This window comes from Crinia signifera, chromosome 2, assembly GCF_055691185.1.
Source record: "Crinia signifera chromosome 2, ASM5569118v1, whole genome shotgun sequence".
Classification (NCBI taxonomy): domain Eukaryota; kingdom Metazoa; phylum Chordata; class Amphibia; order Anura; family Myobatrachidae; genus Crinia; species Crinia signifera.
The window spans coordinates 257,780,908-257,805,523 of record NC_139218.1 but is presented as its reverse complement, the minus strand read 5'-3'; the positions used below and the strand labels follow the sequence as shown (position 1 = coordinate 257,805,523).

Sequence of the window (24,616 nt, the reverse complement as noted above, 5' to 3'; positions counted from 1 at the left end):
CACAAAAGCAGAATTACACCCTGCACTATGGGCCTTATTCTAGTTCACTCTTTCTGACAATTTCCTTCTTAGATGGACAAAACCATGTGCACTGCAGGTGGGGCAGATGTTACTTGTGCAGAGAGAGTTAGATTTGGGTGGGGTTTTACTTCAAAGTGAGATCTATATTGCAGTGTAAAAATAAAGAAGCCAGTATTTACCCTGCACAGAAACAAAATAACTCACCCAAATCTAATTCTCTCTGCACATTTTACATCTGCCCCCCTGCAGTGCCCATGGTTTTGTCCATCTAAGAAGGATTTTGACAGAAAGAGTGAACTAGAATAAGGCCTATGGCACAGAAGCAAAGGATGAATCTTCTAAATTTGGTGGAGATTATAAAAGAACGAATGTGTATAACAACCAATGTTACCTAAAACATGCAACAATTTTTTTTTGCATTTCTAAGCAACCTGGGAGCTACAGCTCCGCAATGCAATTGAATCTCCCCCAGAGAAAGGGACGGTAGGGCTGCATGTGCCCTTTTTGGCATGGTGTGAAATATAGTATACCATGACAGTGTGTAAGTATTGCAGATATTTGATAAGTTTGTGGTTGCATGACAGAAGCAGTACATTGCCACAATAATAAGATAGTTCTATAACTTAATTTGTTTGCAAGCTCGGAGACCAGGAGGTTATCTTTGCATATTTGCATCAATATTTGCTTCTCATCTCCACTGCTAATTAAAATCACAAAGGTCCCTTAATGTTTTCTGTTCTGACAAAGCTAATGCAGTGAACGGATAATGCTGACTGATCATTTACCAATTTTTAAGTTATGCATGGTTCGACTTCTACAGCATGGAATTTCCATGAAAATGTAGATTAAACTGATAAATAATTTGTTTGGTACCCCATAAAGAAAGAATCATTCCTGAACTACAAATGCAACCTAAATTTTGTCGATGAAGAAATGGATACATGCCGAGACAAAATCACCTGAGCGTTCCACATCAACCTCCTGATTTTCATACTACAAAGCCATACAAGATAACACAGAATGAATTAGGTGATCTTATCAAAGATGTTTATTTGTCAAAAAGTAAGGTAGAAATTTTGGACTTCAACTGCGCAATGTCCTTAAAGATAATGTTAATGTTTTTCACAGGCAATTGTGGTGCAGTAAGTGATGAGCATGACAAGAGATTCCATCAGGGTACCTGGCAATGGAGAAGAGATATCTAAGCAAATGGAACTGTACGATGCTAGCAGACTATTGCTGACCTGTCACAAGAGATGTTCCTGAAGTGGAATACAAACACCAGGCAAAGAAGCAGCATACACCGAGTCACATGGGACTGCAACATTTCTTGAAAAAATACAAACCCAATAATATTCGTGTTTCACACAAATAAATGTTAGAATATACAATGTTTTTGTGTTCTTCACTATTTCAATTTAATAAATTTAGAATGAAAAAGTACAGTTGTGTCCTCATACAACTTTGCTACAGTCATGCCAAACATCTCCTCTGCGCACCAGGTCGTGTGAAAATCTTATAGCGTCTGGCGCCTTTTTTTGTCAAAAAGTATCTTACTTGGAATACACAATGCTATTAGGATTCACCAGGAGACTCTGCTAAATAATTTGATATATGACTTGCAATTGCAGTTCTCTGATTCGATACAAGTGCAAAAACCACATATGTTTTCTAATACAAGTTCTGTTCTGCTCCATATACAGACACAGTCACACATAATACAAATGACTTTTTATATGCTTAGAGCAAGGACAGCGCAGCATTAGTAGGGTGTGTGCAGTAGATTGCTCCTGCTATGCCACAGACTTTAAGGAGAGCTGGGGTGCACATCTGCCCGCTTCCTATTCATTTCAATGGGACCCGGCTCTGATGTGCACGCCAAAGGTATGCCACTGTGCTTTTGCATTGTAATTCCACAGCACAGTGCTAAAAGCAGCAAAAGATGGCAGGATACAAGCGTCATATCAAATTAAGCAGCACAGTCTCCTTGTGCATCCTAGTCAAGTTGCAATTAAGATACTTTCTCAGGAAAAAAAAATAAAAAGGGAAGATTACAGACGTTCGCAAAGTTGCGCAGGAACTGACTGCTCACTCAGGCCAGGCATCTAGCACTGTCTGGCATACGGAGACTAGATGTAGGAGGAAACATCTGTGTGTATACTCAGCGATTATGCCCCTTTCAGAACGCACATATTACCCGGTATTTTGCAGTTTTTTACCATTTCAAAACCGTAATATCTGTTGTCTGAAAGGTCCAGAGTGAATTTACAGTTTCCAAAAAGGGTATTTGGAAACTTTAAAAAAAAAAAGCAGAGTCCTAGCAGTTTCAGACTTGTTTTTTTATTGCATTCTGAATGGGTCTGAAATGGTATTTAGGATCCAGCCTGCAGAGAGCACTGAGCTGGTCGAGCTCCGTGTATATCAAAGGAGCAGGAACCAGCGCAGTGAATTTTAATGAATGCATCCCCGCCTCCTGCATATGGAATGAGCGGGACACACTCCATGTAGTGAATATTTAATAAGCGGGTCCCCGCCCCCTGCATATGGTCCCGCTTATTCCATATGCAGGAGGCGGGGACCGCTCTTTAAATATTCACTGCGCTGGGTCCCGCTCATTCGATATCCACAGAGCGGGACCTCAGTGCCATGCCATGTAAATACCGGCTTTTATAAGTGCGGTCTAAAAGGGGCTTGAAAGGGGTTTAAAGAATGGGATATAGAAAACTATATCGGTTTAAAGGCGCTTAGTATGGGTGTGCTTGGCTATGAGCAGCAATCTAGGAAAAAGGGGGAGTCACCCCCAATACAATATACAAGAAAAAAAAATTAGTGTTAGCGCAATCGACCACCTTGTTTTTTTCTTGAAAGGGGTTTAACCTGCTTTGACCCGTTTTAAGAAATGTTTCAAAAAACAGGTCAAAGCGGGTTTTGTGGTGTGAAAGTAGCATTAATTTATTGTACTTGAATCTAAAAAAGTGAATATTTATAGTACTTTAGCAAATCATTTTTTTCCCCCAATCACCTTCACACCATTTTTCCTTTCTATATACGTTCCCGTTTAATTGAGGTTTTTGTTATGTTGTATGATTACTATGCATAAAGGCGATAAAAACCTATTCCGGACCATTCTGGAACTATTCCGAAACAAAAAAAAAAAACTGGCATGGTAGAGATATTAATTGGCATGTGATGCAGCGTGGCAGAGATATCACATGATTTCCTGCACAAATGACAATGTTTCTTTTTAGAATGTTTCGCTTGCAGGTTAAGGGACTTTGCACACTCACATAGTTGCTTGCCTACATCAGAGGTTCCCAAACTTTATGGGAACACAAATTTTCATGGCACCCCTAGGCCAATTGTTTGTTACAGAGAATTTCACGAAAAAAACATTTAATTAAATAAGTTGTGCTCATATGTCATCCTTAGGTCCAATTATGTGGTAAGCAACAGAATTCACTTCTGTTTATCACTTCTGATTTTTCCTGTTACATTGACCATAAATAGTCTAAAAAAATACACATAAGGGTTGACTACAGCGCTGGAAAAATATGTTAAAAATATATTTTCCAGCACTGTGGTCAACCCTTGTGTATTTTTTTAGACTGTTTTCTGTGGAAATATAATAGGATTGAATTTTCCTATTTGGGTTTAATAGCAGATGTAGAAAAGAGCGCTCAAGGTAGTTTGGACTGACTTTTTCTAAAATTGACCGTAAATAATTTGCATTGGTCCTGGTCCAATAACCCCAGGCACCAGTGGCTCATACAGTCCTGCTCATACATGTACAAAAGCTGCTTGTGTCTGCAAGTGCATCACAATCAATAAAGTCTTTAGTCCTTTGTTAAAATAGCAAGGCTTTGTCTGTTAAGACCATGCATCAACAGGCCCTAATATGAGGGAAACTTAGGTGGGAAAACACCGTAGTCAGATCATGAATGTAGGAGGATAATGGCACACTGTAGTCATACATACGTCTTTTTGTTGCTATATTGAGCATGTGCATGTAGGATCGCAGTCAACTGAATACAACACTGAGAATTACGGTACTTGTACAACTGCTGAAACCTGTGCATCATTTAGTGCCAGAAAAATGCCAAAGCTATACGTATGCAGAGATTGCACAAATTAAATTTGAAATTGTTTTTATTTTATGGCAATAGCTTGAAACCATTAAAATAATCACAAATGTATAGCAAATTATTTAAGTCTAAAATAACCTGTATAGCAAATTATTTAAGTCTAAAATAACCTGCAAAAACTGCCTAGAAAATGTTGATAGGTATATTCACAACCTGCAGACAGCATTTCTTCATTGAATCAGTAGAAAAAAAAAAGTTAACCCAACATACAAGAGATTGTTGCTTACCTAAAGACTGATATAGCTCTGTCATTTTGGGATGATCCCAGCAGGTTGTTTGTGTTTCATGACTACAAAAGGAAAAAATAAAATAAAAACATTATAATCATTATCATCAAGTTGGGATACTCTTATCTACTAATTACCTATGAAAATCAACAAATAAATAATATACATGTGTATACAAAATGTTAAAATGTACATTATGTTAAAATGTATTACAAAAAAGTATTGAACGGTTGTAAGTCCATTGTCTGTGACTTATGGTTGAGAACTCATAAAATGATCACATTCTCTTAAGACTGTAAATTGTGCAATAGTTTTCACATTTGTGATGGGGCATTCATTTGATTGGTTAGAATGTACAGTAGGTTCAGGTTTTAGATTTGAGTAGTCCTCTCACAACTTGAGCAAACCAGTATAAATAAATAATAATAATAATAATAATAATAATAATAATAATAATAATAATAAGCAAAGATCTGTTTGAAGTAGTCCCTATTATGTACACATGCAATACTTATTATACATTGCATAATGGATTATTATTCCGCTAATTTTTTTTTCCTGTAACGAAAACCATTTCATACCATAGGGGTGTGCCGCAGCAAAAACTGCCACTTTAATACAAAATATGGTTACATTCGCATTGTGGTGTTTTAAAGTTGTAGACTTTCAAATGCTAATTTAATTTTAGTAGTCAGCTATGTCTGGTGTGTGATGCAGCCATTATAAACTATAATAAGGGTTAAATACGGGTCACCTTCTGTATAATGGGGGACCCGGGTTTAAATGTGAAAGCGCCAGACACAGGTCGGAGCCAGTTCAGACCTGGCGTTGCGATGTGAAAGGGGTAATAGTAAAACATTTATTTTATTCAGAAACTAAAGATTTTTTAAAGCTTAATAGTTTACTATTTATACAGTTACAATTTTATTTGTAAGGATAAGGAAAATACATGTATCATGAAAAGGTTAGCTGGTTTAAATAAATTCACACACACCAGAGACATAGGTGAACCAGATCAGAGAGGTACTATATCTGCCTAGCATTAGCTAAGACTTCACAAACTCCTCCCCTAATAATCCAAGTGGACAGGAGAAAACCAAGACAAACATTTTCAATATTAAACAGTAAACTGCTCCAAAACATTAAAAAGGCAGTAGACAAAAATAAAACACCTCATGGTTACTTTAATATCCATCATGTTTATTCAAATTTAAAACCTTCATTACGCTTAAGAAGAAGCTGTGTACTTTGACTGTTTTTTCATAGGTTTAGTCCAGTGGTAGCCAACCCTAGCCCTCGAGAGCTACCAACAGTTCACATTTTCCAGACAACCTAGCTGCTGTACAGCTGCACTCATTAATCACTGACACATTTTAAAAGATCCACAGATGGAGCTAATTAGCTCACTTGTGATTCTGTGAGGAGACCTGCAAAACATGCACTGTTGGTAGCTCTCGAGGACTAGGGTTGGCTACCCCAGGTTTAGTCTATCTCAGTGGTTCCCAAAATGTGTGCCTAGGCACCCCAGGATAACGAAAGGCTCTTGCAGGGGGGCAACGGGTTAGTCCCCTGGGTCCAAATCAATTCACTTATAATCAGTGATAGCAGAAAAACAGTGCTAGCAGTTGCACTGTTTCAATCCTGGAATTTCGGGATTAGACTGCGCATGCACAGTCCAATGCCGGGCAGTGTCTGAGCACTCGCTCAGACGCTGCCCGGCTTCTCCCATATCCGGCAGTGCAGCACTGCGCAGCGCGACGAGGGCAGAAGTCACGCTGCGCATGGCACAGCAGTCTGCCTGCCCACCCAGGCTTCCCGGCTCCCGGGCACTGCACGGTATGAGCCCGGCAACCCAGTAGCCCTCCCACCTGCCCACTCAACAACCCAGCTCCCAGCCTCCCAATCAGCCCAGATGCCCACTCAGCAACCTGGCACCCAAAATGTAAGTAAATATGCGAGCGGCCAGTGTGCGTTTTATTATTAGGGAAGCCAATCCCGGGATCCCGGGAATTCCTGGAATGAGCATTTTTCAATCCCGAATCCCAGGATTGAAAAAATGCCCCGGTATTGGCATCCTTAATTGAAGCAAGTCAGTCACTCATAAAAAAAGGTCTCAGCAGACCTCAGATTACTACAAACCCATGAAAAGTGACCTTTACTGACTTTAAGATAAGAACTTAATCAAATATGTACAGTATAATCAACTTCATGGTACAGTTGGTCAATATTGAAAAATTGGGTAGATTCAAATATATTTAAAATTTGGCACCGACCCTGGAAACACACTTCAGCAATTGCTTTCATAACTTCTTAACCTGACCAATTTTGACCATATTGTGTTAGTAGCATTTTTTCCCTCTCAATAAATGTGACCGCTCTACTTATATAGATCATTTGTTATGCTGGCCACACATCAGACCAACTTTCCCCCAACCATCCAACTAGTTGGTTGGATGGAACAAAAACGTGGTACTGGATAGGAGCAAATGTAATTTGTAATGAAGTCATTTGTCTCCCAAATCGGACAATGGACAAAAACTATCACTCAGACAATGTACTGTAGTTAGACCTATTTGATTTAGACAATTTCACTGAATGTTTTTGTCCATTCTCCCGAGTTTCTGAGCAAATTGCTTATTGGCATTTGCGCCCATACAGTACCAGATTTTCAGTCCAACCAACCAACTAGTTGGATGGTTGGAGGAAAGTTGGTCTGATGTGTGGCCAGCATAAGAGGCATAATTAAAAGGAAAAAAAAATTGTAAGTGCATTATATGGCCAAACAAGAAGATTAGCCTAAAGAGCCAGGTTTCTATAGATATCCTATTTCAGATTTGCAATAATCTTTTACATTTTCCAATGACAATTATATACGACATGTAAGAACTGTTACCTTTACTAAATTACACTCAATATACTATTACAAAAGCAGGAGCAATAGAAAAAAAAAAAGTTTCACCTCAGCATTAGGGATTTCCTTTTGCAGACTACCATCTGAGGTGCTGTGAATACTTCCCATTTTACACCAAATATCCCGGATCTGACACGGCATTTGGAACACGGATCCAAGCCAGTTTGTATCCAGGATCTGTACCATTTACACTGCGTGCCTAACCTCAGTGTAGACGGAGGCGGCTCTTGGAGATAACATCCTCTCCAAGTGCCGGGACCGTGATCACCCCCGCTGGGACCGCCGATCGCCGTGCTGGGGGCAAGCCCAGCACCAAGGTGGGCTGCCTCCAGCCCGTGCGTGGCGAGGGAATAGATGTCAAACACATTCACCTCCTCCCTGCCTCCGCTGCTGTCTGCAGAGTACAGCAGATAGCATTGGAGGCGGTGTGTGCCCCCCGTCCAACCTGCGGACGCTAAGGTCCGGAGGTTAGACTTCCCCCATTGATGTAAACGGGAGCCAGGTCAGATGACCCGGCGTACCAGTTTACACTGCCCTCTACCCAGGTCCTAGTCGGGTTCAACCAAGGTCAGGACCTGGGAAGAAGTCCTGTGTAAAGGGACACAGGTTAACCCATTTACACCGCCGCTGACCCGGGTTTTTAGCGTGGTGTAAAAGGGGTATAAATGGCACAAAACACAGGGAACATAAGTAATGCCAAAGTACTGTACAGTTCGCTGGACACGGAGGGAATTAAATGGCAACATTTCATTGTGCACATGTATCAAAAATAGCAAAATTAGCTAGATTCTTATGGGAATTCTTATTCTTAAATTTTTGGGTTGAAGTGAACAATAATACTGTATACCTAGAATATTAAAGCAATAGACTAAAATTACACAAAGAAAAAGAAATACCATGCTTAATGATAGGTTTTCAGATAGTCACACAAGATATTCCCAAATTCCAACAAGGTTCAGTAATTCTGAATTATTAAGAGCATGTGCACTACTATATACTGCAGGAATGAAATACCTTTTGTTTTAGCTTACTGTAATCAGCTTTTATAATCAAATTGTGCAAAATAATGGCTATAGTATACACCATGTTGCATTGCATTCAGTTACAGATGCCTAATGATTATCAGCAAGTGCACAAACAAGGTAACCAGCAACTTCATCAGGTCTATCTTTGCAGCACAGGCATTACTATAAAGAATACAGGCAGAAGACAAAACGCAAGGTATTGGGAAAAAAATAATAATCATGGTGGGTATGTAGAACACAGATAGCCGATGTTTCAGGAGAGGAGCCAACGTTATATACTTTAAGTATAGTATTTAAGTGGCACAAAATGTAAATAAGAAATTACATAAAATATAATAATAATAAAAAATAATAATAAAAATAATAATACAGATTTTAGCTTTATACCGCTGTGGAACCTACAATGGGTATTAGCACTAGGGTTAAGAAACCACTACAGGTTGAGTATCCCGTATCCATAAAACCAAACTATTCCAAAAAAACGGCGTGCCTGCAAACTCGCGCAATGCATCCCTGGGATCACTGAAGAGGATCCTGAAGGCCACCATGGAAGCCAGGGGGCACTGTGGATGCCGGGGGACCTTCAGGGCACCAGGTATGCATGTTTAAAAAAAACAAATCCAAAAACCGGAAATATCCCCTTGAGCATTTCGGATAAGGGATACTCAACCTGTATTACTCAACTATATCTCACAGTAAGGGATAGATTCTGGGTTAGGTGTCCAAAGCTATGCAACTACTACAAAGTAAGCCAGCATTAAGGTCCGAAGGTGCATTTAACACGGATATCAGTTCCCACACGTATGATGTGAAATCAGTAATTTCTTATATAAAACTTACTTATTTCATAACCTTGGTATTTTTCAAACAGGGTTTCATAAAGAGCTATAGAAGGGTTGTCTTTTTCATGGTCATCTAGCCACACACAACTAGGGTCTAGCTTACAGACAACATCTAGGTCAGGCATGTCCAACGTTGGCCCTCCAGATGTGAAACTACACATCCCAGCATGCTTTGCAATATATTTAGCATTCTCTAATAGCAAAACTGTAGCAAAGCATGCTGGGATGTGTAGTTTCACAACTTCTGGACGGCCAATGTTGGGCATGCCTGATCTAGGTTGACTGTCAATAGTTTGACACCCAAGCATGTGGACCCACAACTAGTGTACCACTTTACTCACCATACTTCAGGTCAGGTGGCTCACTCTGCTATGATCAGCATATTTTATAGTTCCTATTCGGAGTACACGGAAGTAGTACGGAAAAAAATTGTGAAAAAATCTCATGTGCCATCTATTTACATGTCAACCTATTGCTTGTGTCGACCTACACATTGTCTGTTAGTCATCCGGATAGCAAATAAATATGAGCAATTTACCATGCTTTATAATCTAAGAGGATTTCTTATCACCTTTCACCGAAAACGTACTGCTAATGACAAGAGAAGGAAATGATATGCGCTGCTAACATCTAAGCATTGCGCAGAGAGGTTTGGCAGGATCCAGCAAAGCCTTTTTTGTGGATCCCAATTTTAAGTTCTACTAACTTATCCTGAGATGGTGTGAGTTTTTTGATGAAAAAGCTAAACATTTGCCACTTGATCAATCAAATGTATAAGCCATGGCCTTAGGAGGCACAGATTGGTCATAAATGTAGCAAATGATTGACAAAGTAAAAGAGGTTTAGCCCATAGGTGATGTTGACTAGGTCTAGATTGCCATTTGGTCAAGCGATATCAACGCCGCAGGGCCACACATCACTATACTTTCTGCACCTATTGAACCTAAAAAAATAATAATTCTGTGTTTAGGACTGCCTCATGCATCAGCTGTGTCAAAGTCGAGTACTATGGCCAATATTTAAATAAAGTGTGTATGGAGGGAGCGAGAGATTATTTATTTACAGTTTCTTATATAGCGCATGCATATTCCACAGCGCTTTACAGAGTATAGTCGAACATTCACTGCCCCAGTGGAACTTACAATCTATGTTCCCTACCACATATACACGCACACACATTCATTATAGGGTTAAAATTGTCGGAAGTCAAATTAACCTACCAGTATATTTTTGAACTGCGGGAGGAAACCCACGCAAACACGGGGAGAATATACAAACTCTGCACAGTTAGGGCCATGGTGGGAATCGGACCCATGGCCTTAGCACTGAGAGGCAGTAATGCTAACCATTACACCGTCCGTGATGCCCTTGTTAACGGCAGGATGCTGGGCACAGGAGTTGCAGGGGTAGTGCAGTCTGCATAAATCTAGTAATATCGCTGTGTGCTGAGCAATCTTGCTGAGCGTTCTGAGTGATCTACATGGCTCAGATCTCAGGTTTCCTCTTAAAGGTGCGTACACACGGGGGCGATTTTGTGTAACATCGCGGCCAATATGGTCGCTGAGCGACCATATTGCCCGCGATGGGAGTGTGCACCGGCGATAAATCGCTGGGTGCGCGCTCACGTTTTTACCCCTGTAGTGATCGCTGGAACATGCTCCTGCGACCAGCTGATTTCCACTGTTGGGCTCCCCCCCGGCAGTTTCTTTTTCATCAGCGACCATCTCTGGCAATATATTGCTGAGCAATATATCTCCCCCGTGTGTACGGGGCTCTAAGCATTAAAAAAAATCCCACATAACTGCTGCCAGGAGGTTAATTTCAAAGCCACTTGAATAGCTAAATGGGATAAATTAGCCACGGCTAACTGAATCCCCCTCCCCTCCACCAAGTAGTAGTGCTGCCCAAAGAAAATAATTTTGACTATCATTTCTATTTTACATTCTAGAAAATTATTGCTAGAATGTGATTGGTTGCTGTGGGAAACACCTACCTACACTATTTTAGACATTCCAAAATAATGTAGGAGAAAAAATTACCCTTCAGGGGTACTTTTCATGGGTTTTACTAAAAGTTTAAATATGAGTTATTCTTTTAGCCCATTTTCCAGAACATACTTCTATAATTTTCCTCAAATACGCCAACAAAAGAAACCTCTGTTAGCCTTGCAAAGAAAGCATAAAACTTGCACGTATAGACTAAAAATCAAAATGATACTTGTGCCTAAATCAATGCCTCTCCAAAACTCTGTATGTCTGGTCATGAAATGGAAAAACCCCTTAAGTCATTGATGAATTACCATATTATGAACCAAATACGCTGTAACTATTCATTTTTTAGCATGATACATCAGTGTGAAATTCCACAGTGGGTCTGAATAAAGAGACATAATGCAACATAGTTCTGCCAACATAGTTCATTTTAAACTGTTCTCAGGTTTAATTTGAGGAAAAGGTTTTTTTTTTTGTGTGTGTGTGTGTGTGTGTGTGTGGGGGGGGGGGGGGGGGGTATAATAATTGGGGATTATGTTCAATAAGTTTTTTTTCTTCATTCAAGAGGAAAGATTTAATTCAATACAGTCTACACAGGGAACATTCTTCTCTATATTAATCTTTATTAGCATAGTTTGGAAGTTGCTATTATGCCTGTACAGCAAATGTAATATGAATATCTTCAATAGAGCCGTTACTTAAGGGGCACATTATATCAAGTAGTAGATTGTTAAACTAATTCCATTTAGGTATACCGCACTCATTTAGCTGCACCCTCTAGCACCGCAACCATCCATTGCTCAGGAGCCTGAAAAGTAGTAGGCTAGTGCAGTTATAGAGTTTTTGCATTTTAAATTTGCAGTTCAATTACAGATGAGCCAACGATAACATGAACTCCACCTAAACATTACAACTAGGTTTGAATGCAGTCAAATATATATATGAAAATTAACTTTTTTACCTACTTAGATTGTGGACTGACAGATGTCAAAAGTTACACACAGCAATATTTTATTAATGGCCATGAAGGTCAATAAGAAAGGAATACCCCATTTCTGAGCAATGTTTTCGTCAATCCACGGCAGTTTCCAACAAAACAGATCAGACTTTAAAAAACATCGGAATAGCCGAATGCGATACTGCCCATCGGGAAATATCGGCAAAGATTAAATACCGCCCCCCCCACCCCGCATAGAGTGAGGGGGGAACAAGGGATTACATATAGAAAGGATTCCATTTTAAACTACTACACTATACATTTGTAGATCAAATCACTTCCTATACTTATTTCCATAAATCAATCCATCAAAGAAAGAAAAATAGAATTAAGAGATCACATTCTACTGCTGATTGAATTTTAATCCTATTCTAAATCCCTTTCATTTACTTTAAAAGCACTTGTGCAAGGTATAACCAAATGAACATTTTCACATGCTACAGTATTGGGAGTTTAAAGAAAAAAAAATTCCTGTAACATTTTATTCAACAGATTTTGCTTTCATTGTAACATATCCCATGAAAAAGTTAAAATTGCAACAAATAAAATGTTAATATTATGTTCTTGGAAGTTGGAGTAAATCTCTTTATTTGTATTGGTAACCTACAGAGGAAACTAAGGTCCCATAGACACTAAACAATGTCCCCCGCAGTGCTGCCACTGTTGGGGTCTTGCTGACGCTGCAGCATGGCCATCAATAACTATGACCTCCCTCGTCCTGACATGCTTGAACGAGGGAGGAGGAGGTCGTTAATGATGCACAGGAGTGCGCATTGTTAATGACAGGGAGCACAGATACTAGGCAGTATTGTCCACAATATCCCTCAGAAAGCCCTTTTAGAACGATATTGTTTAGTGTGTATGGGGCTATACATTTTGAAGCAAGTCAGACTCAAGCGGGACATATACTGCTCAATTATCGTCCCAATCAGCTGATTAGGCAAATAACTGAATAATGCATTGGCACAAATGAGTAAGTAATCTCAGACGGTCAACTGCTTAAATCATCCACCTTGACCAAAAGATCTCCTCATGGAAGGAATGCAGATATCTTGGCAATAAACTGACATCTCAGTGGGGCAGATTTATTAAGCCTAGTGAAATGATAAAGTGGCCGGTGATAACACAACAGCCAATCAGCTCCTAACTGTCAAGTTACAAGCTAGGTTTGAAAAATTACAGTTATGAGCCAACACGCTGGTACGTTATTGCCGGCCACTATCAATTCACCAGGCTTAATACATCTGCCCCAGCATGTGGGATCTTATGGTGTCAAAATATCAGAATATTTTCTGGCCTTGCAGACATTTCATCTCACATTGGGCTGTATATGCAGTAAAAAACCCTTATTACACTAAATCCCCTCAGGCCTATGGACTTCTCTCCGCATCAATGTCCGGGGGTTCCTACACAGATCCCTCCCAGCATGCCACACGCTTGCTAGCATCACTTCCAGGTCACAGACCCAAAAGGGCAGTTCTCATCAGGAGAGCTACCCTTTGTGTTACGCATTGTATAAGTACATACTGTCTGCGATAAGCATTGTTACGATGGCAGGATGTACCACCAGTGCTTGGTACGTCTCAGCATAACAATTCACTGGGAGCTAGTGACATCACTTGGTTTCACATACCTCACTCCCTCATGTCACTAGTTCATAGTGAATTCGGTTCAACCCACAAAATGGCTTCCATAGCATTACTGGATTGTAAAAGTAAAGCTTAATTTCACAAATGCACATCAGAAAAAAAAAAAAAAAAAAAAGAACAGCTAATCATTTTCATGATGTACTGCAACAAGTTACAGATGGATTTATCACAAAGCACAAATTGTTCAGAAAACAGTAGGCTGCAAGCAAAATGCTTAAATTATGGTTTTAAAATGACTATTTAATCAAATTAAATAACTAAAAAATGAATAGCAGATTTCTGTTGAGGGGAGAAAAACGCCTACACTACTGTATATGCTGTTTATTAACCTAGAGAAATATCCCAGACAGAAATGGCAAACATAATGTACACAATTATTATTTTGCTCCTGTTTTTATTTATCTATTTTATTCAGAATAGACAGCAAATAGGGTAATTACGCAAAAATAATTAATTAAACATTGAATAGGCCAAATAGAGAATAATCTCAGTCCAGGGCTAAACACACTGAAAATCACACCAGCGAAAAACTGCAGTTTGTTGTATAAAATGCGTTACATGCATAGGGTTCCGATTGTATTGTTTTTTTTTCTATTGCCCTCATGTCTATTCTTAAAAAAGACCCTCTTTACACAGATACAGTAACCAGCCTTGTGTCATGTGTCATTTAACAGTGTGCTTCCAATTCTATAGCGATTCAGAATATTCTGGCACTACAAAACAGTAATGTTAAAATAGCAGTATTCCCATTGTCATTTTCTAATTCTATGCAGTATCACACCTACTTCTTGTTATAATATTTTCTCACCAGTAAAACTATGTGCATGCCATTTTTTTTTTTTTTTATTTCTTCCAAATATAACTAAGCATCTGGAAGTGCATTGATCAGAGAGAGACAGAGAGAGAAACACACAGAGAGACATTTAATTTATAGATATTTGAATATCTTCTGCAAGTCTCACAGAATTAGGTACTTATGTAGTATCTGGGCGTCCGATTTAGAAATCGGATCGCATCGCATGCGACCAAATCGTATGCGATGGTCAAGATTTTTCCATAGGATTCAATGTTAAAATGGTCTGAGTCCATTTTAACATAGAATTCAATGGGAAAAAGGGGTCCTTTTCCTTTCCCCACTATCCAAGTAGGCATGGAGTTGGATATAAACCTGTGGCGAGCGTAGCGAGCCACCGAGCCTGAAGCGTGGCGAGCGTAGCGAGCCCCGCGAGGGGACACAGAATACTTTTTAAGAAATATGCGTTCGCTCGCCACGCTTCGGGCTCGGTGGCTCGCTGCGCTCGCCACGCTATATAAAATCAACTCTATGCCCACTTGGATAGTGGGGAAATGAACAGGACCTTCTTAACATTGAATCCTATGCAAAATCGCATCGAATCGCATCGCATCTGATTGTATGCCTTAAGGTAAGGCATACAATCACAAAATCGGACGCCCAGATACTACATAAGTACCCAGAATTAATTTAGTATTAGCATTAAAAAAAAAAAGCTATTAGACCATATAGCAACAACACGATAGACCAACAAATACTGAAAAAAAAAAATTTTGGTATGAATTCTCATGACATCTAGGAGAAGAGCAATAAAGTAAAAAAATAGACACTTACACACAGCATGTGCAGTGTGTAGGCTCCTCAGGTACAAAATGACAGAAGACATCCATGTGAGCAAAGCCAAAAGCATAATAATAAATAAGAAGCAGATACATACACAGGTCATAATTAAAGAATTGTTTAAATATTTGCAACGGATTGCGAATAATCAAGTTCCCTCCCCCTTAAAAATGAAGTTTGACATTGTACTAAAAAAGGTACAAGTCAAAATCCATGAGACTACTAAATCATCCATCCTGACTTTTCTGGTTCTGTAATACTTATCTTCACTGATTTGATGTTTATGTAACAGAAATAGTTGGAAAGGAGAGGCAGGGCAAGAGGGGGAATGACTGATTACAGCTTATGACTGTGACTGGTCCTCCATTATGCATACCTCTAAAACCTCTCATTTTCTTTGGAGGGGCTGAAGGGCTTTAAAAGAAACATAGAAATACAGAGGGGGGGGGGGGAGCACAAAGCAGCCCAAGCGATTCCAGCTAGTGGTAGAAAAACATTAGTATTTAAAAAATGTTTTATATATTTGTTTGTTTTTTTATAACTGCATTGTTTTTTTTAAACCGCATTGCCTAATCCAAACTTTCCTCACAAAATGTCTAATGAGTAGACTAAATATATTAAAAAAAAAAAAACTCCTAGCGAGAACATGAACACAATGGTTCACTGACAAAATAGCTTCTTTCTTGCTCAGAAATGCCCTGGGAATAAGTTTGAAGTAATCTCGCACATGTATGAAGCTACAGTCAGTAGTATTTGTACTTGGGTACTTCACGCAGTGAGAAATGAAAATATGCAATATGTTCAAGGAAGCCTTGACAATAACCTCTCAACATTGAAAAGATAAAAAATATAAAATAGAAAACTCACTTAATAGCCAGATGGAAATCCAAAGTCTAACGTAGCAAATTCCAGAGCACGTCCCTTGGCAAAACTCCTGCTGTGCTAATTGACAAGTGAAGAATTTAAACTGTCAAAAATTATTCTGTGTGGACTAAACTGAGACTGACAAACTTATGTCACATAAAAAAAACAATTACACGTCTTCCAAGAAGTAGGCGGCTGGTATCTGGCATGGCGAGGAAAATGGGCTTCTTCAAGTGCCACCGAATTTGAAGAGTCTAGAGGCTGATAACACAAAGGGCAGATTTTCTTTGGTACTTTATATGCACAACGCAAGCAGGCTGCAGCTATTTCACTTCTGTCCTGAAAAGGACTGCCGTTTCCACCTGCACACTTTGAGCTCAGAAAGTTATCATTAATTCCAAACACAATCTTGCAGCTTAAGAAAAGGTTAGACTCCAGTGAGAGTTCTTTTCCTAAGCCGCTCTGCCATTTTCAAAGGCCATTTAATTGTTAGCTTTGGGACTCGAAGGTGGGTTAAACTAGGATTGAGGGAAGGGCTTGTTGTCTGAACCATATAAAATGAAATGCCAGCTCAGCACATATCAGCAGGCTCTACAACACCTTGTAATAACTTTCAATCCTTAATTAGGTCTTGAAAAGAAGGGGGTCGTTATAGTGATTTGGATAAAATAAAAAAATATATATGTTTGATCTACAGATCAAACTGTAAAGGATTATTCTTTTTCATAAAGTCACTTATTAAAGTGATGTGCCTAAATGGATTAAAATATCTACAATCCCTTTTTTTGAAGCCTGATATGCAAGTCGACATGTCCTTGCAGATATAGCTTACTAACCAGCACGTTACAAGGAAAGACAGAAGAAAAAAAAAAAAAGTGTGAAATTTGTGGAGATGGAATTCAAACAATATATTGACAGCAGCTCTTCTAAATCAAGAGTACATTTTACAGTCTCTGAAAGTCGGCCCAAATTAAAATACATACAGATCGGATTTACGTGTCAATATTTGCAAGGAAGAGAAAACTGGAATTTGGTACTTACCAACAATTCCCTTTCTCTGAATCCATAGGGTCACTGAAGTCTCTTATACATTTGGGATAGAGTTGGCATCTGAGGAGTCGGCACTTTAAGAATATTGAAGTGTGGCAGCCCCCCCCCCCCTTCTATCCCCCTACTCCAGTCTTAGAAAACTGAGCCCGGGAGGAGATAGAGACCAGGGAAAAATCGAGAGAGATAGACAAGACAGGAATATGAAGATTAAAAAAAAAACGGTACTTGCGTATTAGCCGGGCGCCCAATTAGCATACGTATGCAGGCGTAGGGTAAGCTACGTTGTCTGTGTAGTCCAATGGCTGCCTAGCGTAGTGACTCCGCGGCAGCCCAGCTCTGTCCCCGGAGTCCATGCCAAGCCTCGTGAGCACCTCTCACACAGCGCCGGTAACCGCCAGATCCCCTGCACTGGCAGACGCCAGCAGAGAGGGGGATCATGCGGGCACCAGCGGAGAGGCGCTCCAGCTGTCTGAGATGCAGGTGTGTCTCAGACGCTCCTGCATCTCAGTAATTATTAGCACATGCACCTCATGCATAAAGGGGGGTATGCTGGTGCAAGTGCATCCTATGCACAATAAAAGGAGGCATTTTAAAACCCCCACAATCCACGCCAGCCCAAAGCGTGGCGAGCGCAGCAAGCCCTGCGAGGGTATGCATTACGTGTCCTCCTGACCTGTTCATACCCCCACTATCCACATCGGCGTGGAGTTGATTATATAAAGTGTGGTGAGCGCAGCGAGCCTCTGAGCCCCGTGAGGGGGCGCGGAACACATGTGAAGTAATCTGTGTCCACTCGCCAAACTTCGGGCCCGGTTGCGAGCTTTAGAAAATCAACTCCATGCCAACATGGATAGTGGGGGTATGAACAGGTCGGGAGGACGCGTAATGCGTGTGCTCGCCATGCTTCGGGCTGGCGTGGATAGTGGGGGTGTTTCAGGAACACATTCACAGCTGCCACCTCCTCTGTCTTTGGCAAGCTGAACATTGTCACAGGTTCTGCAGCCATTAAACTGTCACTTCACCTTCAGCTATGACAGGGACACTGACTGTCTGACTATGCGGATTCTGACAGGGATGCTCGCGGGAACACTACGCTACTTCTGACTGAGAATGCCAACTACGCTGGCCACGGGAACACTACGCTGATTCTGACAGCACCGCTACGCTAACTACGTACCAGGCGCCCGGCTAATACACAAGTACCAAAAAAACATAACACACCCAAGACATACAAACACACACACACACACACACACAAACACATAATAGACCTGAGCAGCGCAGGATGGGTGTTCAGTGTCCCCTATGGATTTGGAGAAAGGGAATTACTGGTAAGTACCAAATTCTAGTTCTCATTCATTCTATAGGGGACACTGAAGTCTCTTATACATTTGGGGACTGCCAAAGCTACCCTCCCGGGTGGGAGTGCACTGGGCATCCTGGAATACCTCACAACCACACGGAGCAATGGATGTCACAAAGGTATCAAATCTGTAAAATTTTATATATATGTGTTAGAGCCTGACCAAATAGCCTCTCCACAGATTGCACGTTGTTCAACAGCCCAGGAAGGAGCCACTGAATGAGTCATATGAGCTGTAATGTTTGGTGGTAGATTTCAAGCAGAATCTGTATAAGCCTGCTTAATTAGAAGACCAATGGAACGAGTTTATGTCTGTTTTGATGCAGGCCAACCTCTGTTTGCGGTTTCATAAAGGATGAATAAAGCATCAGATTTCCGAAATGATGTGCTTTCTACTTATATACACAGGGCTACATAGTTACATAGTAGATGAGGCTGAATAAAGATTTGCATCCATCTAGTTCAACCTAGATTTTAATAGCTTATTCCTTGTTGTATAGTATGTTCTGAAATTTTTAAAGGCAGATTATGATTCTTATTTGTACCCATGGATGTTTTTAACTAATAAATGTTTGTCCAACCTTATTTTAAATGTAATTATTGTGTCTGCCGACACCACATCTCCAGGAAGAGAGTTCCAAAGTTTGACTGCTCTGACCATAAAGAAATGTTTTCTTCTAAGGGAACTAAATCTTTTTTTCTTCTAATCTAAATTCGTGCCCTTGTGTCCTAGATTCCTTTCTAGCAGTAAAAAGGGTGTTTGACAGTTCTTTATATTGGCCACTGATATATTTGTACATGTTGAGCATGTCCCCCTTAAACATCTCTTCTCTAGTCTAAATAGTCCCAAATTGCTCAATCTCTCCTCACAGCGTAAATTCTCTATTCCCTTAATTAGCTTTGTTGCTCTTTGGATTTTTTTCTAATTCTATTATGTCCTTTTTATAGTGTGGGGGCCCAGAATTGTACTTCATATTCAAGGTGAGGTATAACCAATTCTTTGTACAGTGGCATAATTAATTTTGAGTCTCTAGTTTCCATGCCACTTTTAATACATGCTCATTTCTTTGTAGTCAGCAAAGATGACACAGCCAGTTCCCTACCCATCTACAGATATTTGCCCTTAATCTCAGGTCCTCCATTTTATTTATGAACCTCTTGTGTGGTATTGTATCAAAAGCTTTAGCAAAATCTAGGAAGATCACATCTACAGCGTTACCATTATCAAGGTTTTTGCAAACCTCCTCATGGAAACCTAGTAAATTTGTTTGGCATGAATGATTTTTCATGAACCCATGCTGGTTAATACTGAGTAAACTATGAAGGTCTAAATATTCCTTGATACCATCCCTTAAAAATCCTTGAAATATTTAACCACTATTGATGTTAAGCTCACAGGTCTGTAATTACCTGGGTCATCCCTTTTTCCTTTTTTGAATATTGGCACTACCTCTGCTATTCTCCAGTCTTTTGGTACCTTACCTGATGATAGTGAATTATCAAAAATGTAAATATAGAGGGGTCGCTAGTTCCACCCTTAATTCCATTAGTACCCTAGGATGAATCCCATCTGGCCCTGGTATTTTGTTTGTTTTGATTTTTCTAAGCCTCGATATTATCTCCTCGTCGTGAAATCAATATTGAGATCCGGCTTGTTCGTCCCATTTGTGGTACATGTGTGTTCCACTGTCTGCTCTCCCCTAGTAAACACTGATGAGAAGAACCCATTTAACAGTTCTGCTTTTCACTTATCCTCTGTAAAACTTTTACCATTGATATCGGCTAATGGGCCTAGGTTCTCTTTAATTATTCGCTTACTATTTATATAGTTACATAGTAGGTAAGGCTGAAAAAAGACTTGCGTCCATCTTAGTTCAACCTGGTATAGATATCCATTGCTAATTTGGTAGGTTCTGGTATTTTACAGACAAATTATATTTCTTATTTGTACCCATGGATGTTTTTCTCCAGTAAATGTTTGTCCAACTTTGCCTTGAACGCATTTAATGAGCCAGCCGTTACCACCTCTCTGGGAAGAGAGTTCCAGAGTTTGACTGTTCTGACCGTAAAGAAATTCTTTCTACTAGCTGAATGAAATCTTTTTTCTTCTAATCTATACTCATGCCCTCGCGTCCTAGATTCCTTTCTAGTAGAAAATAGGGTGTGTGACAGTTCCTTATATTGGCCCTTGATATACTTGTACATGTTGAGCATGTCCCCCCTTAAACGTCTCTTTTCTAATGTAAATAGTCCCAAATTGCTTAATCTCTCCCCGTAGCTTAAATTCTCCATTCCCCTAATAAGCTTTGTTGCTCGCCTTTGGACTTTTTCTAATTCTATGATGTCCTTTTTATAGTGTGGGGCCCAGAACTGTACTCCGTACTCTAGGTGAGGCCTCACCAATGCTTTATATAGTGGCATAATTACCCTTGAGTCCCTAGTTTCCTTTCCCCTCTTAATACATGCCAGAATTTTGTTGGCCTTTTTTGTAGCTACATTACAATGGGCACTACATCCTAGATTGCTGTCTATTTGGACTCCTAGATCCTTTTCAAGTATGGAATTACCCAGTTCCTCTCCGCTAAGGCTGTAACTTGCACACTGGTTGTGTCTCCCAAGGTGCATAACCTTACATTTATCTACATTGAACCTCATCTTCCATTTTTTTGCCCACTCATCTAGAATTGCAAGATCATTTTGAAGCATGGTGACATCTTCTGGTGATTTGATGACTTTGCTAAGTTTTGTATCGTCCGCAAAGATGGATACATTGCTGAGTAACCCTATCCCAATATCGTTAATAAAAATGTTAAACAAAATGGGCCCCAAAACCGAACCCTGGGGCACTCCACTTAGTACCGGTATCATATCTGATACGGCACCATTCACAACCACTCTTTGTTCTCTATTACATAGCCAATTCCCTACCCATCTGCAGATATTTTCACCCAATCCTATGTTCTCCATTTTATTAATCAATCTCTTGTGTGGGACGGTATCAAATGCTTTAGCGAAATCTAGGAAAATCACATCTACAGCATTTCCATTATCGAGGTTTTTGCTAACCTCTTCATAGAACCCTAGTAGATTAGTTTGGCATGAACGATTTTTCACGAACCCATGTTGGTTAGTACTGAGTAGACGGTGATGATCTAAATATTCCTGGATACCATCCCTTAAAAATCCTTCAAATAGTTTACCCACAATTGATGTTAAACTAACGGGTCTGTAATTAGCGGGATCTTCCTTTTTTGAATATTGGCACTACCTCTGCTATTCTCCAATCTTTTGGTACTATACCTGACGATAGTGACTTCCTAAAGATATAATGTAGGGGGGTAGCTAGTTCATCCCTTAATTCCATTAATACCCTCGGATGAATCCCATCTGGCCCTGGTGACTTATTTGTTTTGAGTTTGCTTAGCCTCAGTATTATTTCCTTCGGCGTGAAATCCACAATGAGATCTGGCTTATTTGTCCCGTTTGTGGTAAATGTTCGTTCCACAGTCTGCTCTCCCTTAGTAAATACTGATGAGAAGAACTCATTTAACAGTTTTGCTTTTCCCTTGTCCTCAGTAACACTTTTTCCACTAGTATCAGTTAGTGGGCCTATGTTTTCCTTAATTATGTACTTTAAAAACTTTTTGGGGTTGGTTTTGCTTTCAGTGGCTCTGCGCTCTTCATTTTCCCTTTTAGCTACTTTGATTACCCCTTTACAAGTTTAGTTTGATTCTTTATACTTGTTGAACGCCTCCTCATTTACGTTATTCTTATAGAATTTAAACGCTTTTGTTTTATTGTTGATTGCTGACCTTACTTTTTTGTCCAACCATGCTGGCTTTTTTTTTTATTGACTTTTGGTATGTATTTAATAGTTAATGATTCAAGCACATTTTTTAGTGTATCCCACATTTCCTCTGCATTTTTTCCTTCAAATATCGCTTCCCACACAATTTCTTTTAGGGCTTCCCTGAATAATTTGAAGTTAGCTTTTTCAAAGTTTAGTATTTTTGCCGGTCATGTATGTTGTAGTTTACAGAAGTTGATTTCCAGTGAAACCATGTTGTGGTCACTGTTCCGTAGATGTTCAATTACTTTGGTGTTTGAAACTAAATCTATGTTATTTGTTAATACTAAATCCAATAGTGCCTCATTACGAGTTGGAGCTTCTAACGTTTGTGTGATAAACTGATCTTTGAGTAAGCTTAGGAACCCACTACTTTTTGCTGTTTTGCATGCTTCGTTTTTTCCAATCAATGTCCGGTAAATTAAAATCCCCCATAATTAATACCTGCCCCATATCTGACGATTGTTTGATTTGGTTTAAAAGTAGAGACTCGTCCCTATGGTTCACGTTCGGCAGTTTGTAGCATACCCCTATTAAAATGTTATTATTACCGGTAGGTTTTTTGTTATCAGTTATCTCTGCCCACATGGCCTCAGTGTTATCTTCCTCTGTACCTGTGCTCATTTCTTTCTCAAATGATGTTAAGTTATTTTTTAACTATCTCATCTAGCAAACTTGAATCCCTCAACAGGAGGAAACCGTTGATGGAAATTAAGGCTCAGCGGGCTGCATCCAGGACAGGACCATTGACCTAATCTCGGATAAGACAGCAAATAGGACTTAACCAGCGGTCGGAAAAGGTCACCGGAGACTGCAAGCTGGATCCCTTTTGTTATTCCTGGAAATCACTTAAGTATATACCACTTATAATGTGCACATAAAGTGGGAACTACTAACTCCAAATACTAACCGGTTATAGCAAAAGGATAATACATTTTTAAAATGCATGCATCTACTAACCAATAACACCTCTATGAAAGTTGTTGAGAATGAAAGTTTTAATGAAGAGTTTATGTTTAGAAGTCTTGTCGATCTTATTGTTGGCCACAATATCTTATAATTTTAATAAAGGTTATAACTATTCAGCACAGCGCTGTTCTATTCTGTCTTTTTGCTTGTATAGATAAGGGGTTTAGGTAATCCCCCTTTTTGGTAACAGCTGCAGTGTAGAATCAGCGCTCAGTACCAAATTGTTTTTGCTTTAGTTTATAGTTCACCCTGGACACAATCAAATCTGAGGAGTCTCCCCAACGTTGCATTATCTGATATTTTTTTAACACACTTGGGTGAAGAGCCCTTTCCCCTGGATGAAGATCCTAATGGCTTAGGCAATCTGCCTCCCAATTTTCAACTCCTGTAATAAAAACTGTAGACAGAGCCGTTGCATAATGTTCTGCCTATCTTAGCATGGGCCTGACTTCCTTCACTGCCCTTCTACTTGGAGTGCCTTCCCGTCTGTGGACATATGCCACGGCCGTGACATTGTACGATGGCATTCTGATGGTTCGACCTTTCAGTCAGTCAGAGCTAGATAAATAAGGATTTCAAGGATGTTGACTGGTAGTTTTGCTTACTGCTGGAACTGACAATCGAGGACAACTGCCCCCCAGCCCCAGAGGCTGGCATCCATTGTTATTATCATCCAGGTCCACATGCCAAACCTGCAACTCTTATAGGTACGCTGTGCATAGCCACCATAGAAGGGACAAACGAGTCTCCGGAGATAGGGTCACCCGTCTGTGCATGTTGAGATGGGATACTGATCATTGTGCTAGGAGGTATAGTTGAAAAGTCCTGGAATAAAAGCGGCCATATAGAAGAGCTTTGAAGGAGGCCACCATCTTTCCTAGGAGCCATATACAATGATGGGTACTTATGTATTATCTGGGCTCCCATGTTAAATGCACCCCATTTTTTCATACCCCTACTATCCAACTACGCATGGAGTTGATTTTATATAGTGTGGCGAGCGCAGCGAGCCACCGTGCCCGAAGCGTGGCGAGCCCCGCGAGGGGACGCGGTCTCATAAGAAAAACGGGAGCCCAGATATTACT

The 24,616-nt window shown here is 40.0% G+C and overlaps 1 protein-coding gene across 14 annotated transcripts in view; it reads right to left on the bottom strand.

The window, feature by feature from the left end:
- Positions 1–24,616, bottom strand: part of DMD (dystrophin) — a 1,973,025-nt gene that overhangs the window by 126,443 nt on the left and 1,821,966 nt on the right. For all 14 annotated transcript variants that reach the window (XR_014470468.1, XM_083174338.1, XM_083174337.1 and 11 more), the window contains one exon: positions 4,391–4,452. Coding sequence is in view for 13 of the 14 variants with exons in the window: in XM_083174338.1 (XP_083030464.1) it covers positions 4,391–4,452 (62 nt within the window). In the remaining variant the exon portion in view is untranslated. The remainder of the gene's footprint in view (positions 1–4,390; positions 4,453–24,616) is intronic.